Below are 18,688 nucleotides of genomic sequence, written 5' to 3'. Positions count from 1 at the left end.
TTGCAAAACTGTATTCTTGGCTGTGCACATTTTATTGCCTACCTCGGCTCGCTTGGTACTCAACTTGGCAACCGCCTCCTGTTTATGGCTGAGACCAAGTCACCTGGCTGAGAGTGGCTAGTGGTAATGACCAAAACACTCAATGAACTTGAGGTCCAATACTGAGAAAGTGTCCCAGAATCCTAACAACAAACCTGACACAAAATATTTAGTGTTTCAAAACTGGTTTAGGTAAAAATTGCACAGAAATACAAACCTACATAAACAATGTGTGTTGTTTAATGACAAAATATACAATTTACTGTACATGTCATGTTTTGTTATGAAACTTCATAAAGTGTCCCTATGCTGTAATGAATGGAACAGAGAAGCTGACAATACAGACTTGATTTCATAAAATAGACAATTATAAACAGTTAACTCACTATTAAATTTTATTATATTAAATAAATTTAATTTCAAGGCACTTAGCACTTTGTAAAAAAAAAAGACTAATGAGCCCTCCATTGTTTGCTTTTCATATATATATATGTATATATACATGGTCGTGTGTGTGTGAGAGAGAGAGAGAGAGAGAGAGAGAGAGAGAGAGAGAGAGAGAGAGAGAGGCTGGCGTGGTGGCCAGTTGCCATTTGCCAGGAACATAATGCAAAAGCGAACCAAATAGTTTAAACAGACACATTTGGTGATTGGTTTTGTATTTGTGCTTTATCATTTAAGGGAGGACACAGTATGCACAGCAGTGCCGGAGTAGTGAGATTTCTTTTAGTGTGTGTGTAAATGCTTCATAATTTCCATAAATTTAGATTTTAAATGTGAATTATTTTAAGTATTTTTTTCAGCAATATAATCCTTATAATTTAAAAAACTCACGTGGTCCATTAGATCTTTCACCATGCCATTCCACTGGCCTGTGTTCTCATCCTGTGCACCGTATTTTCCATCTTCCACCAGGCGAACCTCATAGATGAAGCCTAGGATGTTGGCCAACTCTCTCAGCAGGTCTATGCAATAGCCTTCAAAGCGGTCATTCCCATACAGCGGGGTGTCAGACTTCTTGAACATCACATATGGCTCTTCCTGTCAGGCAAAATAGTTGAAAGATGAATTGTTAAAGCACTTGGCATCTTTTATTTTATAATAAGGACTTTTTAAAAAAGGTTGTCTGATATGGGAAATGTGCTTTTAAGTCTGGCAAACTCCAAAACACACTGGCTTGGCTACTAAAGCAAATGTAACACTGCTGTGATTGTATGTGTGTTTGGCAGCAGACACTTTTGTGATGTAAGGTAAGATGGGTGCAATATGAGGCATGACCACAAAAGGAGTTAACCCCCTATATCAATGACTCTGTGCTCCTCTCAGACACAGCAGGCTGGCTTTGGTCCCAGGACCAGTTTTTAGGAGGCCACATGCTTTGTCAATAAGATAAGAGATGCTGATGATGCACAAAATGTAGAAAAAGCAAGAGCTGCTACAATTCCTTTATTCATATGAACAGCTGGGGAGATTACTAAAGTCTTTCTTCATACCATTTCCTCTCTGCCTGCTGCCTACTAAGCAGCCCCTCTACAATCTTCTCTTCCTCTCTTCTCTCTAAGCTTCCTTCTCTGTTACCTCCTCTGCCTGCTTCTTCCTTTTTATACATCTGCTCCATGTACCATGTGTCTTTCTTAGCCTTAGACCTCCATTCTAGCAGCATGTCCCTCATTTCTATGATTCCCTTGTCTCTTTTAGACAAATAAATCCTATAATTTATCACCTAGCAGGTGTTGTTGTTTTTCATATAACTTTGCCACAACTGAAGCAAACACACAAACAAATGAAAGCATTACATATTTCTATCAGCTCTAGCTCATTTTGTTAGCATTGTATTTATATGCAGTATAAACACAAACATATACTATACATAGCAGTTTTTGCAACATGAATCTGTTGAATCTTTTGAATCTGTTTTGTCAGAATGAAAACTGATAAGATTTTACAGTGAAAAAATAAACTAAAAGACAAAAACACCAGAAAACATACAAAGGCTGTTCTTTTTCAGAATATATAATTTAATCGTGTGATCAGGATGAGCTTGTCTTACTTTAAATCAGGTAAAAAAATATTGTTTCTGATTGTTTTAAAAAATGTGGAGCATGAACAAGTGGCAACTGCTAACCTGTTTTTAAAATATCAAATTCCCTCCAAACAAGTACAAAGAAAAGGACTTTTGGTTTTCTCACTGACAAATCTCATTGCTTTTAATAAAATAAATAAATAAAAAAGACTTTCATCTCACAGTACTCATTCCATATGTTCAGTTCCACTTTCACTTCAAGCACGAGTCCTCTACTAGAGGCCTCGGAGCTTGAAGGTTCTATGCAGGATCCTAGCTGTTCCAAGGACTGTGCTCTTCTGGACAGAGATCTTTGAGGTTGTTCCTGGGATCTGTTGGAGCCACATTTCTAGTTTGGCCCCTAATTCAGAAGTCCAGCTCTACTCCGCTCTACTCGGCTCGGCTCGGCTCGATAAAGAATGCATCGCGTTCACACGGGCCAGTTTGGTCGGTATTGGAGGAACGCCTCCTTGTGTTGCGGGGGGCTGGGCCATGGCGCGCTACCGAAACTTAGCGCAAGTTGTGTAAACAACAAAAGCGCTATGGACAACTTTGGCCCTGTGTTGTTGCTGTTTTTCAAACTTACGCAGATTCTCCTGAGACTTCAGGAAGAGAGGCGCAGTGGAAGAAATGCTCTGGATGCCGCGATTGTTGCACGGAGTAGGACAGCTGTTATCCCCCGGAGATTTCAGGCTTTACAGCACCTTCAGCTGGGGGACAAACGGCATAAATATTGCAGGGTAAGCTAACGCTGTTGTTTACATTCCTACCTTCGCTCTTTATGCTTGCATCTGGTCACACCCACGACCAATGAGTGAACAGGAGCTAAGCTTGCACCGCCCACGAAGCAGGGCTTGCCCTACTCTGAAGCAGGGACCGAAAAAGCAGGGACAGAGTGCGAAAAAATACAGATGTTAACGCTCGCAAAGCGAGCCGAGTAGAGTGGAGCCGGGACCGTTAGGGTCTGTGTAAAAGGGGCATAAGTGCTTTGATGACCACTAGTACCACTAAAGCCTTGAATTTCCACAACTTCTCTGTTTCTTCCTTCAGCTCTTGGTGTTTCTTCAAGCTTTTTGCGCTCCTTCTTCCTGATGTTACAGTCGCTTGGGACTGCTACATCTATCACCACTGCTTTCTTCTGTATCTTATCTTTCACCACAATGTCCAGTTGGCTAGCCATCACCTGTTTGTCAGTCTGTATCTGGAAGTTTCACTGTATCTTAGCCCTGCCATTCCCCGCCAAACCTTGGTGGAGGCTCCCACTTTGACTGTGGGACTTCCAGTCCATACTCTGTACAGATGTTCCTGTACACTTGGTTATGGCGTTCCATGTACACTTGGTACACATGTTTATTCTTTGCCTGCCTGCATCTTACATCCTGCTGTTATGTGCTGGACTGTCTCAGTGGCATCTTTACACAGCCTGCATCTTGGGTCCTGCCTGGTATGACTCCGGCCTCTATTACTCTTGTGCTGACATGATTAGTGCCTCTGTGCTGTCCTTTAGTCCAGCCTTTTCTAGCTACTAGTAGGATTTGTTTATATCAGCCTCTTCTTCAATCTGCCAGTGGTATGTGTCGTGCAGGGGCTTGTCTTTCTATGAGGGTTCCCCTTTCTTCTCTTTCACATAGGGTTTCTGCTGCCTAAGACATTCACTCAGCAGATCATTACTGTGGGCTTTCTTCCTGATGTACTCAAGGATCTTGGTTGCCTCCCTCCTTTCTCCTGTCTGTCTGTCTGTCTGTCTGTCAAATCTGTTGGTAGAAAACCATTTAAAACAAAACTGGAAGAGGCATGTTTATTGGTGTTTCACATTTTATTGGTTTGAATACTAAAGATAAAAATTGTAGTTTTCAAGACAAATTATTATTCATTCCTGCTGAATGAGAAGATTGACATTGCATTGTCTTGTTCTCTTTCTGATATATGATACTGCAGGAAGGAAATACAAGTGTATGCAGTCTCCATATAAATCAACCGAGTGGTGAGCCATGACTATCCTTGCTTATACCTCTGTCTTCCTTATGTGGGGTATTAGGATATGAAACAGCCGGAAAATAACATCACATTGTCATTTTACATATTTGATACTTTTGCATCTATAGCATACATAGCAACTTTAAATGTCACATATACAGTATGATAATGCAAATTACATAACAGTGAACCAACAAGATTGTTACACAATCTCATGATCCATATGCTCTGCTTGCACTGCCAGTTTTTGGCATGTACTTGTGATGTTTTTACGTGTCAGAGATCTAGGCAGTCCCAGGAAACATCCCTTTTCCTTGCTTTCCTTTCTTTCCCTTTTTTTTCTCCCCATCTCTTTATTTCTCAGGAGGCGTATGTGCACAGGTTCTGCATTTCTGGGAACTGCTAGCTAGTGCTTAGACTTACCTGTGTTTTCCCTTGCACACTCTCCTCGTGTGACTGCTACCTTGTTGAGCTCGTTTGTGGACCTCCTGATGTGACTACTACGAAAGTAATGCCTCCGATGAGTGGAACTGTTGCTCAGCTTTACTCCTTATTTAATTACCACTCAGCAAAACAACTTACCTCTGAACTTACCTGTTTGCTCACTTTCCACCAACCTTCTCTTCACTTTTTATATCTCTCGTCTGTGAACTCTTGGACCAAACACTTCCCTTACCACCTATGGAACCCATGGACTTTTGCATTTTGGCTATTGACTGGAATGAGAAAGCCCCAAATGCCACTTTTGTTAACTCCCATTTTGAGCAACTGAAAGATCAACTAGCCACCCTTGGACCAAACACGACAAGCCAGCCTTCTAAGATGAATTGATTGCCCTGACAATTACCACTGAGAAAAAAAAATCAAGTCCATAGCCTCCTTGTATTTAATTCCTCCTTCCCTCAGAGTACTTCATTTTCTGATTGCTACCATTCCTCTTTCTCCCTTTACGGTTAAAACAGTGCAATTAGTTTGAGCCATCTTTCACCACTGAATAGAGACAGTGATGGATGAGCTCTCAAGCTTGTTTATCTTGTAAAAAAATGGACCACTTTTTTCAAAAGCAATGGCCATCAGTACAACAGGGAAAACTGGTAGGCAACTGTCAAGGTAATTACCCCCATCTCTATTGTTACCAGACACTGTTTGCAAAAGCCAAGACACCTTTCACCCTACTGGTCCCTGTGGAGTGGAGCTAAACAAAATCTCATCGATAAATAACTTTTTGGCCCTTGAAGTCCCTCTTATCAGTGGCACATTACTACTCATCTTTTAAACTCTCTTCTACGAGTCTCAGCCCTTAACAGACAGATGCTGACTACCATCACTTATACTGAGCCTCCTGATCATACTAGTGAAAATATTACTAGTATGACTTTTTATTTGTTTTATTTCTTCATCCCATTTATCATTTGTTACAGGCCTCCCTTGACTAGAAAGATGAAATCCCTCAATAAATTAGATTGAAAAAAATAATTTACAAATAGAATACCTCTTGTCTGTCCAACTGTCTTCAATTAGCTCTTATCTCTGCCAGCACATTGAGAAGTCTGCAGAATCTGAACCATCTAAAATACAGTATCACACTGCCAGGTTTGCTTGTCATTCTGGGGTAAGCAGAACCTTCTCCCTCTTACACTCAACAATACCCACACTTGGCCATTCAGATCACAATCTGGTTCTGATAACAGTTGAGTAGAGTAAATTCCTAAGTACATTATGTCCCTGCAGTACAGAGGCTACCCGTACTCACAATGTGTTTTCAGAGGTGGAGTAAGGAGGCCACTGAGGCTCTGCAGGACTGTTTCAACTCCACAGACTGGGATGTGTTCTACATGGCCCATTGGGTTGACATCAATGCAATAATAGACTACATTAACTTCTGTGAGGACACCACAATCCCAGGATGCTTTCTGTTTCTCCAACAAGTCCTAAATCACCAGCAACCTGAAGCCCCTTCTGAATCAGAAGAAGAGGGCATTTAGGTCTGGCAACAAGAATGAGTTAAGGAGTACAGCAGGAATGAAAAAGTTGTTCTGAGATGTAGAGACACCACATACAAAGAGAAATTGGAGGCAAAACTTCAAGAGAATAACATCCAAAATTTGTGGGTGGGCATAAGGAGAATCACAGGCTTCAACCCCTAAAATAATCAACAGCAGGAGGGCAGTCTTAAAAGAGCCAACAACCTGAATCTGTTCTTAAACAGATTTTGCACTGGACCCCTGCTGGACTATCTCCCACTAGACCAGCCTCACCACCTCTTCAGTCTGTTAACTACCACACACCATACCCCCTCCCCTCTTTCCTGGATGTTACTGTTTACAACCAACCTCCTACTCCAATCTCCACTGCCATGACCATTCTCATCTGGTTCACTGTAATGATGAGCCAGGTGAGGAGACAGCTAGAGGGACTACAGTAGGAAAAAGCAACAGGACCTAATAGGATAGGCCCTGGGTCCCAAAGTCCTGAGCATTTCAACTATGTGACATTCTGCAGTGCATTTTCAGGTAATCATCAGGAAAAGGTACCAGTGTTTTAAAAACAACCTGTTAAATACTAGTAACTAAGAAACCAACCTCATTGGGCCTCAATGAATTCAACTAGTTGCCCTGACATCACATATGAAGGTGAGAGAATGATGCTGACCATCTTGAACCAAAGTTGAAAACTGTTCTTGACCCTCTTAAATTTGCCAACCAGTCCCATGTGAGAGTGGTTGATGCTGACATCTTTTGTGCTGCAGCATGCTCACTCTCACCGGGATGGTAGTGGAGGTTCTGTCAAATCATGTTCTTTGATTTTTCATGTGCCTTTGATATCATCCAACCTTGTTTGTTGAGTGGTAAGCTGGTTGAGATTGGTGTGTATACCGTCTCTTGGGTTGCTGATTATCTGTCAGACATGCCTCAATTTGTGTGACTGGGGAACACACTGTCTGATGTGGTAAACAGTAACACAGGAGAACCACAGGCAAATGTCTTTGTTCCTGTTCAGGCTTTACATCTCTGACTTTAAGTACAACTTTAAGTCATGACACCTGCAAAAGTATTGTGGTGACTCTGTGGTGGTGGGTGTATTAATAACACACCGGAATCAGAGTACAGGTCAAACTTTGTGGAATGGTCCTGCAGAAACCATGGGCTTTTGAATGTGGTTGACTTCATCTAAGGAAAATCTGCTATGACACATAAAGTGGAGGTGATAAAGTGGAGGTTGTGGACAGCTGCAAATAGCTGGTTGGACACCTGAAAAAAAGGCTGGACTGGTAAACCAACAGATGTAATCTAAAAGAAGTGGATGTGCAAACTCTATTTTTTGAGAAAACTCAGATCATTCAGTGTATGCAGTAAGATGTTGCAGATCTTTTTACAGTTCGTGGTGGCAAGTGCAATCTCTTTGATGTAGTTTGTTGGGGGAGTAGCATCTGCGCCAGTCACATCAGCAAGCTGAAGCTCCTACTGAAAAGCTTATTGAACAGAACTTGGAGATATTCCATCTTCATCATGGACTATCCATCCTACCCCTTTCATAGGGTACAATACACTCATGTCACAAGACAAGATGGGACAGGAACAAGACGGACTGATATTTTACCAATATTTTGAAGAAAAAAAAATCTTTTGCCACAAACTCAATTGACTGATATCTCTCGTCTGAATGTTCTTGAGTCTTTTCAGACCTTAGAATGATGCTTCAACTATACATCATCCTCTAATTTTTTCATTAAAGTTGTATTTACACTTGCATTTTCAAAAGGGGTCAAAATTAAAAGCCTGATTAAGGACCAATATTTTATTCAAAACAAAAAAAAACTATAATTAGCCATGTTTTTCAGATTTCCAATGTCAACATATTCAGACAGAAATAGAAAATTAACTTTTCTAAACACCTTATTTTTCAGTGAGAACAAAGTTTATTGGAATTTTTTAAGTTAAGTTTTTATTCATATCTTATGTTTTCCTTTTTTAAATCATTATGTTTTACTGATTTCTAAAGAAAACATTTTACATTTGTATTGAAAAAATCAAGGAAAATTCAAACAGCTAGAAACATTTAAACTTAAAATTACCATAGAAAACACACGAAAAAACTTCTGGCAGATGGGGAGTTTCCAGTGAGCACACATGGGGTAAAATGTGTTTTGCAGGAGCTCTGTGGGAATATGATTATAATATAAATGATATAAATGTTAACACATCAAGCCTGTCCATCAGAACCTTTACCTCCTCCGACCCATAACTGGATAAATGAGTCTTTGGATGAAAAATGAGTTTGCCAGGCCTGTCCAAGGAAGGTCAGACCATCAGACTTCAGAACATAAGTCCCCGAAGAAGCTGAATGCTAATGTAGAGATGTTATGGAGAATCAAGGTAATGGTAGATGACCTACAAGCTGAAATTATCATCAAACCTGAATCAAAAATATCAGAGTAGATTAAGAAGGAAGTGACAACTGCTCTAAAACTAATAGGAAAAAAAAGTCATTCAGCAAAATGGAACTATTTCTGATGTTAAGAGTGTAGCTAATGACCATAGCAACCAGCTAAACTGCATGCAAGCTCATATGGGGAAGCTGTCTTTGAAAAATGTGAAGACTTGAAGGTACAGGTGGAATACTGTTCGACTCATGGGCCTGTTCGAGAGCTCTACAACCTATACAGTTTATTGCTAACTTTTGACCATAAACTAAAGACGTTGTTTGGGCTTGAGAAACCCAGCCTGGACAGAACCCAGTGATAAACTAATGGAGGGTGAGTCACCACAGACGATGATCATCAGGCCAAAACAGTTTTCCAACCAGGAATACTATTTTATCTGTGTTGTAGAAGCTTCCTCCTCAGGACACAACATAAAAATGATATACAGTACACATTCCTGGACTTCACACGAATGTGACCAGTGTTGATTTCATTTCATTGAAGGAGGAGCTCTATGACTCTGCTGATGCTAAATTCAGCCTCAGGTACCAATCTACTCTACACATCACCATGTTGAACATCCAGACCCATATCTTTATTGTTTGTCAAACAGAATTTGAAGAATTTGAATCTGGAGATGGTCTGACTTTGGGGCATGTTGGAGCTTATTGTACTGATCTGTGTGGCTGTGGCTGAGAACTACACTTCAAATATATAACAAGGATTAAAGCAAAATAAATAAATAAAACATGGTGTAGTCTGTACAGAAAAAAATAAAAATAAAGAAAAACACATGGCAATAAAAGCTGTAATTACAAATACAAACATGAAGAATAGAGCAAGTAAAAACACCAGCAGTGAGGAAATGTGGTCAGTTTGTTCTCCAGCTATCTAAGCGTATAACAGCATAACTAAGGGATACGTCAGGAAACCCAAGCCAACCCTAACTATAAGATTTATCAAAAAGTAAAGTCTTAAGCATAGTCTTAAAAATAGACAGAGTTTCAACCTCAAAGACAGAAATTGGAAGTTTTGGAAGCAAATTCTGCTCATCCAGTTGCATTGAAAACCTTACTATACAGCTCTTCACTCTTCTACTTGTTACACCAAGAATGTGATAGTAGCTGACTGTTCTAAAATCTTGGTTCAATTTAGACACCATTTTGGCCTGCAGACACACATTGTTGGGCCTCCACTAACAGGGAATCCTATTCTTTCTCCATCTTTATTGGATAACACTTTCTCTATATGTGCTATTTAAGGTAGAAAAACCTGGAGAGATTTGCATGTTATTCTACCTTTGCTGCCTTTCAATTGCTAGCACATAAATTCTCTCTCCCTAAAGTTTTTTTTTTCAGATAGCTTAAACAACATAATATCTGTAGTTCATCCACTGCATTTTCAATTCTTCCTAACACCTTTCATTCTGATGTGTTTATGCAACCTCTCCCCTTACTGAGGCAGGAGATTTGTTTTATATATTTAATTCGTAACCTTTCAACTTTTTTCTCTGTATGGGATACAGATTGAAGATTGCTGATTGCAGACAATGTTTGGGGAGAGGTTTTAAAGAGGGTACAGAGCTCTTCAATCTGTGCTAGACACAGCTTTGTGCAATGTCAGATTCTTTATCTAGCTCACTATACTAAAGCCAGGCTTCCAAAAATATTTGACATAGTATCCCCTCTGGTTGAATAATGCCAACATGCCACAGCAAACTCAGATGTTCTGGAGCTGTTCTTTCATGAAGAGATTTTGGTCTGAAATTTTTCTTACATTATCTAATGTAACTGGAGAGGATATTGCTCCAAATACCTTAAGCCTGGCAGCCAACCCAGTTGTAAATGCTCCTAAAAGTAGTCTACATGTCAGGATTTAGTTATCTTTGGTTTACTTTTGTATTGGGTTAATTGTTTCTTGTGTTTATGTTTATTTCTCCAGTTTTTAGTTGTTCTGCTCCCTGTGTTCCTTGTGCTATCACTCACTCAACCTCAGTAGTTCTGTCAACCTGCCTCACCATCCACACCTGTTTCCTTGTTAGTAATCAGTCACCTGTTTCCACTTACTCGTTACCCTCAGTCTTTAAAACCTGGCCATTTTCCATACTCACTTGCTGGTTCATTGTTCATTGTTCATTGTTTGTCAGTTTTTTTCTTGTGTCTTGCCTCCTTGTGTTCTTTTCAACCCTGGTTTTTGTTATTTAGTTTTAGTTGCTGCTTAATCAGCTTTTGCTTTCCTTTTGTGTTAATAAATTAGTTTTAGTTTAGTTCCTCTGTGTCTGCCTGAATTTTGGATTCCACCAATTCTCCCCAACTTGACACTACAGGGAAAAGTCTGATGGAACCGTGCTTAATACTTGTGCTTCACTGGCCTTAAAAGGTTGCAGACTGGCTGTGGATACCTTTAATTCTGTACATACTAAATATACAAGTCTTGTCAAAAATCCAAAATACATTCAATATATTACGGAACCTATTGTTAGCTTTTAACCAAGTCAGGCGTACATTGGGTAGAGGCTTTGTGATAACATGAGACACTTTTTGGAGCTTCACGTTCCTGAAAAATACTACACAATTGCTCCACTCTTGCTATTTGTGTGGCAAGTCAAATATAGATCTGACTTTCTGCCTTCATGTGGGGCGAGCACACAGTGCAAGTGACCCACACACAGCATGAGGGGCAAAACGTCTCGTGTATATATATAGGAAAAGAACCAGACTGACACCACTGGGACAAAAATGAATTTTCAGAGGCACTGTTTTTACACATAAATGGTGTGTTTTTGCCACAGTTATCAAATTAAATCGGTAAAGTTGGGTCAAAATACAAGCAGCTTCAAATCAATTATTACTCTTAATTTGGCTATTTCAAGTATTGTCTGCCACAAATTAAATTAAATACAATATGTCTGCTAACACAAAAATATTCCTAAATTATTATTTATTTATTTATTTTCACTTTTGATATTATTTTGCAAAGTTGCAGTTATCTTGTGGCTGACAAGTTCAGTCTCCTCAAAAGAAAGTACTATCCCTCAATTATAAATTTTTTGTTTAGGTACTTCTCAGAATCTAGTTTTATCAGGTTTGCTTTATGTCTGTGCAGCATCATGTATCTAATTTTGGAACACATTTTCCTCAGTGTAGAAAATGAGTTTTTAGCAAAAAGCTGTAGAGGCCCTAAATGTACAGACATGTTTTGATACAATATGAACCACAAGCATCATAGCCAAAACACTGCAGAGAGGTAGAAAGACATAGCCCAACAGTTGGTGATTTTGTAATTCTGTTCATTGAAACGTGCAGCCATCTTTCCAAAAACAAAGCCTTTTGGCCTCTGATCAATATCCTGCTTCAACAATGTAGTGTTACAGATGCATGCTGGCCTGACAGTGTTTTGGGAGGAAAAGGAACACTGGTTTCATCCAATCTGCCGGCCCAAAAGTTTCTAAATTTCTTGTCGGACTATAGATTTTAGATGCAAAAAGATGTGCTTTTAATAAGATTGGAGTATTCAGCTTGACTTTATTTATTTATTGGTAAATTCATCAGTTTCAAAACTGTGTGCATCACACAAGCAAGAAATTGAAATTTTGGTTCTGATGTGGCTTTTTGAAGCCCAACAGCCTCATTCTTCCCATCAGTGCTCGTTTTCCAGGTTTCAGTGTTCTTCAAAAACTCCACAAAAGTCACATGTGGTTTCAGAATCACAGAGACAGTCTCAAAATGTCCACTATACTGTTGTTCCAAGTTTTTAACCTTTTTTTTTTGTTTTGTTTTCCTTTATAGCTTACTGCACAGCTTTTTAAGGAATTTCTATAAATAGCTTATTTCAAACCTAAAACATTTTCAGCTGTGCAGACAACAAAGTGAAGCTGGATCCTGTCCCTTCATTTCACACCAGGTCAGCAAATATTCTCTCATGTCATCCCTTTTTAAGTGTTCTTCGAGAATGATCTACCATGTTTCTTGGTCCCTTTCAGATTAAAAATATAATCACCCCATCCTTGGTTTAAATCACTTGTTTCCAAGAGAGTTCACCTTACATTTCATGTCTTAAAGATTAATCCATCCAACTCTAATCCCATTTGCCCTCCAGCTAACCTTCCACCACCTGCCATGATCATCATCATACTGCTTACACATTGTGACTCATTCTGGATGTCTGCCAACAAGGTTAGAGGCTTCAGTATCTTCTATACTGTAAAGGGTAGAGCCCTGAAAGACAATAATGGGGTCTTGGCTTCTTTATCTTGATCTGTTCCTGTTGTGTAGCCTCTGTGTTCATTACTCTGATTGTAATCCTGCTTGGTAAACACTAACATCATGACAGTTGCTTGTCTTTCTTATCCATCTTGTTAGAGCTGGTTATCAGTGGTTAATTCCTTTTTGGCATTTGTAACGGAGAAGTACAATGTGCATGGCATCATGTGGTTTTCATGTTTACATTCAAATTTTTTACTACGTAATGGATGGGATTTCAAATGTAACTAAGTAAAATACTATACTAAAATAAAAGTATAAATAATATTAATTACTTAGGTTATGTTTGGTTTCTCTATAAGACGCTGTCTGGTTCCTTTAAAAAACAACAAACTTGTAAATGATGCATTTTAAAACCATATTTAGTTTCTACAACAATCATTAGATAGTTTTGTACTTTTTAATTTAGTCATATGTAGAAGAAATTTACCAGGGAGTAGAGTGGATATAGAGTATTACCAAAGAGGAGAAAGTGGTGAAGGCAGATCTGAATGATCAAGGTGCCCAGTCAGGAGCTTGTGAGTATCCCCACAACTGCCTGATGCTTCTCTCTCTGGGCTACTCCAGAGTAGAAAAGAATCCACCCGCTCTCTAGGAGTTGGGTTCCACAGCCAAAATTATGTGTTGAGGCTATATCTAGTTGGTGGTGTTCAACCTAACGAACAAGCTCTGCCTTCTTTCTAGCCAGTAAAGTGACATTCCCTGGCCCTAAAGCTAGTTTATGCCAGGTGCCAGGCAGTTGTGGCTCTACATGGCTCTTCCACATACTACAGGCCCCTGTTTGTTAAGAAGATTTGGCGAGTTTTTCATTGGTGCAACCCACATACTCAAATCTCCTGCTTAAAAAAAAGCAAAAGCATTTTTCTTACAAATATCCATCCATCCATGTCTCAGACCTTGTCCACATGGGAATGTTTTTTTTTTTTTAAAACAGTCTTTTTACATGTTATTTCTAAATATATCCTTGTAAATACGGCACAACTTCTAGAAATGTTTTCATTCAAAAATAACAGCTACACAAGGTCAGCATCTAGTGCTGCAATGCAGCCATGAATATACTCCAAAAACAGAAAACAAGGAGCAGTGCGTGCGCACACAGCTTACAAGTTAGACAAAGCTTACAAGTTAGGTAGGAACCATAGACTGTATTTAATATACAAACCATAAATTGTATATATTAGGGGTGTAATAGTGCATGTATTAGTACCTTGATGTTCAATATAGACAATATTTTGGAAGGGTATAGTAAATTGACAATGAATATGTCAGTCACAGGTGATGATCCTCCAAGAGCAGGCACATGTTCCAATTAACTGCATTTTGCGAACAGCTATGACAGAGAATAAGCAAATTTTAATACTCTAATAACCATAATCTAATCACACTACACCTAAGAATAACACGCAGAAGCAAAAACCTTCCTGTTTGATTCAAATCAGCTGTGTAATTAAAAAAACTCCATGGTGTGACTGATTATACATTGCTGCAGCAGAAGGAGATAAGAGGTACAGGTACAGCAGGCAGTTCTTTCATGTAGGCGGCACTTTGAAAACTACTGTGGCAAGCCATTAGTATATTTATTCAATATCCCTAATATCAGGCATCATTTTATCTGACTAAAGGCTCCAGCATACTCCATAAGAAGTCAAGAAGTCGGTTTGCGGTCACATGGTTGCGAGCCATTTGTTTTGCATACACATTTCGAAATAATATTGTTGACTAAGGGAGTGCAGTGATATTTTTTTTGAGCATTTGGTCTTGTTGCATGGTTTTATGAAAGATTGAGTTACAAAGCAGAATTTTGAAATTGGAGTATTTAAATAAATCCTCCAGTGTAATTTATTAGGATATGCTGCAGGCATTTTACTGCTGATTGCACCATAATTTACTGCCAAACAAAAGCATGGCATCTATTTTCCACTTGACATGGCACTTGACATGTAACAGCTGCTGCAAAGAGTAGGCGCTGCAGGCAACAAAGAGTGGGAAGACACTTATTTTTTAGGCTTTCCAGAGGGAGATGTTTTCAGAAGAAACTGATTACCAACTCAATGTTCTGAACTTTTCTTACTGAATATTACAAAGCATTTTATGAACAGTAACATCATATTAGACAACTATCATTTTTTTTTTTGTGTACCATGGTCGCTATGGCTGTCATGTCTCTGTGTGTCTTACATATACATTCAGAGGCTGTCTGAGAAGTACTACACCAGCAGCCTTAAGGCTAATGCTTTAGATCAGAACCCACACAGCACAGTATAACGACTCCAGAGTTACAGTTTTTGTATACATACAGACATGGACAAATGTATTTGTACCCTTCTGTCAAAGAAAGAAAAAAACCTCACAATGGTCACTATGATTATAAATAACTTGAAACTGACAAAAGTAATGAGGAAAATTTACTGATGATAAAAACCTGTCATTGCTTTTAAATTTTGGTTCAAAATAATTATTTCGAAAAACAAAGCTAATGAAACTGGCCTTGACAAAAATGATGGTACCCTTAACGTAATAATCTGTTGCACAACCTTTTGAGGCAGTCACTGATTTCTGTAACTTTGAGACCTCTGCACCTGTCCACAGGTATTTTGGCCCACTCTTCATGAGCAAACTGTTCCAGCTGTCTCAGGTTTGATGGGTTCCTTCTCCAGACTGCATGTTTCAGCTCCTTCCATGGATGTTGAATAGGATTTAGATCAGGGTTAAGAAAGCCACTTCAGAATATTCCAGTGTTTTGTTCTTAGCCATTCTTGGGTATTTTTAGCTGTGTTTTGGGTTATTACACTGTTAGTGGACCCATGACCTGCTACTAAGACCAAGCTTTCTAATGCTGAGCAGCACATTTCATTCCAGAATGCCTTGATAGTCTTAAGATTTCATTGTACTTTGCACAGATTCAAGACACCCTGTGTCAGATACAGCAAAGCAGCATAAAGCATAATTTAGTCTCCTCCATATTTTACTGTAGGTAGTGTTATTTTAATTGTATGTCTCCTTTGTGGACTTGTGACTTGTTGCCAAAAGGTTTAGTCTCATCTGACCAAAATACATTATCCCAGAAGCCTTGTGGCTTGTCAATATGCATTTTGAAAAACTCCAGTCTTGCTTTTTTATGATTTGGTGTCCTCCTCAGTCGTCCTCCACTTTGGCTCAAATAGTGACTGATGATGCAATCTGGAAGTTGTTCTGTGCTCTTTGGTTATCATTTCTATTATTCATCTCATAATAAATTTCTTCTTGTGACCACGTCCAGAGAATTTGGCTATAGCCCTGTGAACATTAAACTTCTAAATTATATGTGCAACTGTACTCACAGGAATATCAAGAAATGGTCTTATAGCATTTACAACAGTGACTACTTTTCACTATTTTTGATTTTTCAGATGAACCTGTTTGTCATTTATGTTGAGCCTCAACTTTTGTGTCAGCTTTTATCTACTGTATCCATAAAGCAGTTTGATCTCAAACTCTATCTGATGAACAGACAAGCAGTTGAACCACCTTTCATCTACATCAATTTACCACAAAGAAACCAAACTATCTGCCTGAATTATACAGTTTGCCTCAGTCCTACGTTAGTCTTGTGACTGGTATGATTTAAATTTATTTTTTAAGTTGACTCCTTGAAAAACACAATAAAAATCGTATTTGGCACTAAGTTGGTCTGTTTTACTCTTGTCATTCTACCTTCTATAAGCCTCTCTTCTCACTGAGGTGTACTGTAAGACAACTATAAACTGCTGCTGTTGATGAGACTGGAAAAGGTCTGTGATGAGGATACCCACACGCGCAGAATCTTCCACAGCCCCCCACACACCCTAAATGCACAAATACATGCGGACATAAATAACCACCCACCCTCTTGTCTTTGGGAGTGAGGCAGACTGCAGACGGTCGATGGTGCATTTTTAATTAAATAGTCAGGCAAAAGCTGAGTATCCCTGTAAAACAAACCTAATTAAAGCTATAGCACATCTATGCCTCTCTGCAGACTTTGTTAAATACAAAATCAAGCCCTAATTTCTTTAAGCAATTAAAAACAATAGATTTAGTGTCTCAAAAATAGAAGTAAACAAAAAAAGAACAATGATAATGCTTTATTTGAATCATTTCAACACATTTACTGTGTTGCATTACTGACTCCATTTCCTGTGGGATGGCTGCAGCCAAGTCCAAAGGCAATCCTCCAGCTCCTCCCAGCATGCAGTGCAAGGAAAACAGTTCATTGGTTTAAAGTCAGAAAATAGGGACATCAAAAAGTTGTCTTTTTTAAACAAATAATTCACACCATATGCTTACTCAATAAAAATGAGAAAAATAGATTTTTTTTAATGAAAATACTAAGGTAATGCTGAGTGCCAAATTATCTTGCTAAAATTTGTTCAAGAAACTAAAACTGAATTAATAAAGTTAAAATGATATAAACCAAAGCTAAAATTAGCTCAAAATTTAGAATTGGCAGAACAAATGCTGAAAACTGAAATTAGCTGAAAATAGCTGAAAATTAAAACTAGCAAAACAGTAACTAAAAACTAAAACAAAAAAGCGACAGAAACTAAAAGCTGAAATGATAAGAAGAGTAGTTAAAAGAAAATATTGACAAAACAGTAGAGAGAAGCAAAAATAAGGAAAAGTAGTTCAAGTACATTCTCTAAGAAATGAAATGTTGAATTTACTTAACCAAGTTATGTCAACTGGTTCCACTAAACCTAGTTCATTAAATGTAAAGAGTATTACACATTTACTTTCAACATGATCATTAAAGTAAAGACAAACAAATTCAGTTAAGTAAATCCAACACTTCAGTTTAACTTAATGCTGTGAAGTTAAATTGAAAAGTTGCAAATAGAATTTACTTAAGTCAGTTTAATTCAGTTTATTCAACATCATTGAGTTGTAATAAGATTCTTGGATTTCATTGACTGGATTAAATATTTTCATGTTCCAGTTAAATAACCTAGTTTAGTGGAAGCAGTTGACATAACTGAGTTAAGTAATTGAAACTAACATTTTTTGTTACATTGGATTAATTAAACAAATCTTAAATTTAACCCACTAAACTTTATTTAAAAATCAGATTAAAGAACTGAAAGGCAAACATGGCAGTTTGACAAAAACAAAAAAGATCAAGTTTGTCAAAAGGTGTACAAACTTAGGAGTGCTTCTTACAATAAATTAAATCCAACACACACATCAACACCCATACATACACATACCCCTATACATAGACACATACACACAGTTGTTTTTAAATAAAAGCTTAGTCTTGACCAAGAATAACAGATGCAATAAAAATATTTTTCTCAATTCTTCACCAGTCTGCTTTAGTAAACCACGTCAACCTGAACAACAGTCGCTTTAACCAAAATATTGCAGTCAGAAATTATACAAATTGAGAATTAAAAAATATATAAAAAAAAAAAAAATCCAACAAATACAAAGAGTAGCTCTAACATTAGCTCTCACAACTCTTTCAGATTATGTTATACCAAAAACATTATGGAGTGTTGTGCAGCTCTGCACATTTGCAGATATTCCGACAATTTGTAAATTCTTTGCCATTACACTACAGTGATCTGAAACCTTTACTAACCCAAATGCACAACTGGAAAGTAGCCTCATCGCTGCTGGGAAAATGATGAGGAAAAACAGAAAAAAACAGAGTTGCTCCAGGACTTCAAAAACTGGCACATTATTAAAACAATGTCACAAACTGAACCCACTCACTTTTATTAAAGTGAAATTTAAAGAGCAGTATAGGCAAACATGGCGATTTGTGACAAAATAAACACAAAAAGTCTCAAGTCGAAATTACAAACTTAGGACTTGTTTGATACAAAAAAAAATTTAAAGAAAGTTATATCAAATAAAAGAGATGTGTTTGTGTGTACGTGTATATATATATATATATATATATAT

At 38.1% G+C, this 18,688-nt stretch overlaps 1 protein-coding gene across 3 annotated transcripts in view; it reads right to left on the bottom strand.

Moving 5' to 3' along the window:
• The window catches only part of grik2 (glutamate receptor, ionotropic, kainate 2), a 649,386-nt gene that overhangs the window by 142,938 nt on the left and 487,760 nt on the right, over window positions 1–18,688 (bottom strand). For all 3 annotated transcript variants that reach the window (XM_037980176.1, XM_037980177.1, XM_037980178.1), the window contains one exon: window positions 874–1,080. In XM_037980176.1, the coding sequence (XP_037836104.1) occupies window positions 874–1,080 (207 nt within the window). The remainder of the gene's footprint in view (window positions 1–873; window positions 1,081–18,688) is intronic.

The sequence above is a fragment of the Kryptolebias marmoratus genome, linkage group LG16, assembly GCF_001649575.2.
Source record: "Kryptolebias marmoratus isolate JLee-2015 linkage group LG16, ASM164957v2, whole genome shotgun sequence".
NCBI lineage: Eukaryota > Metazoa > Chordata > Actinopteri > Cyprinodontiformes > Rivulidae > Kryptolebias > Kryptolebias marmoratus.
Note: the sequence above shows the minus strand (reverse complement) of the source record. Positions and strands in the feature narration are given on the sequence as shown.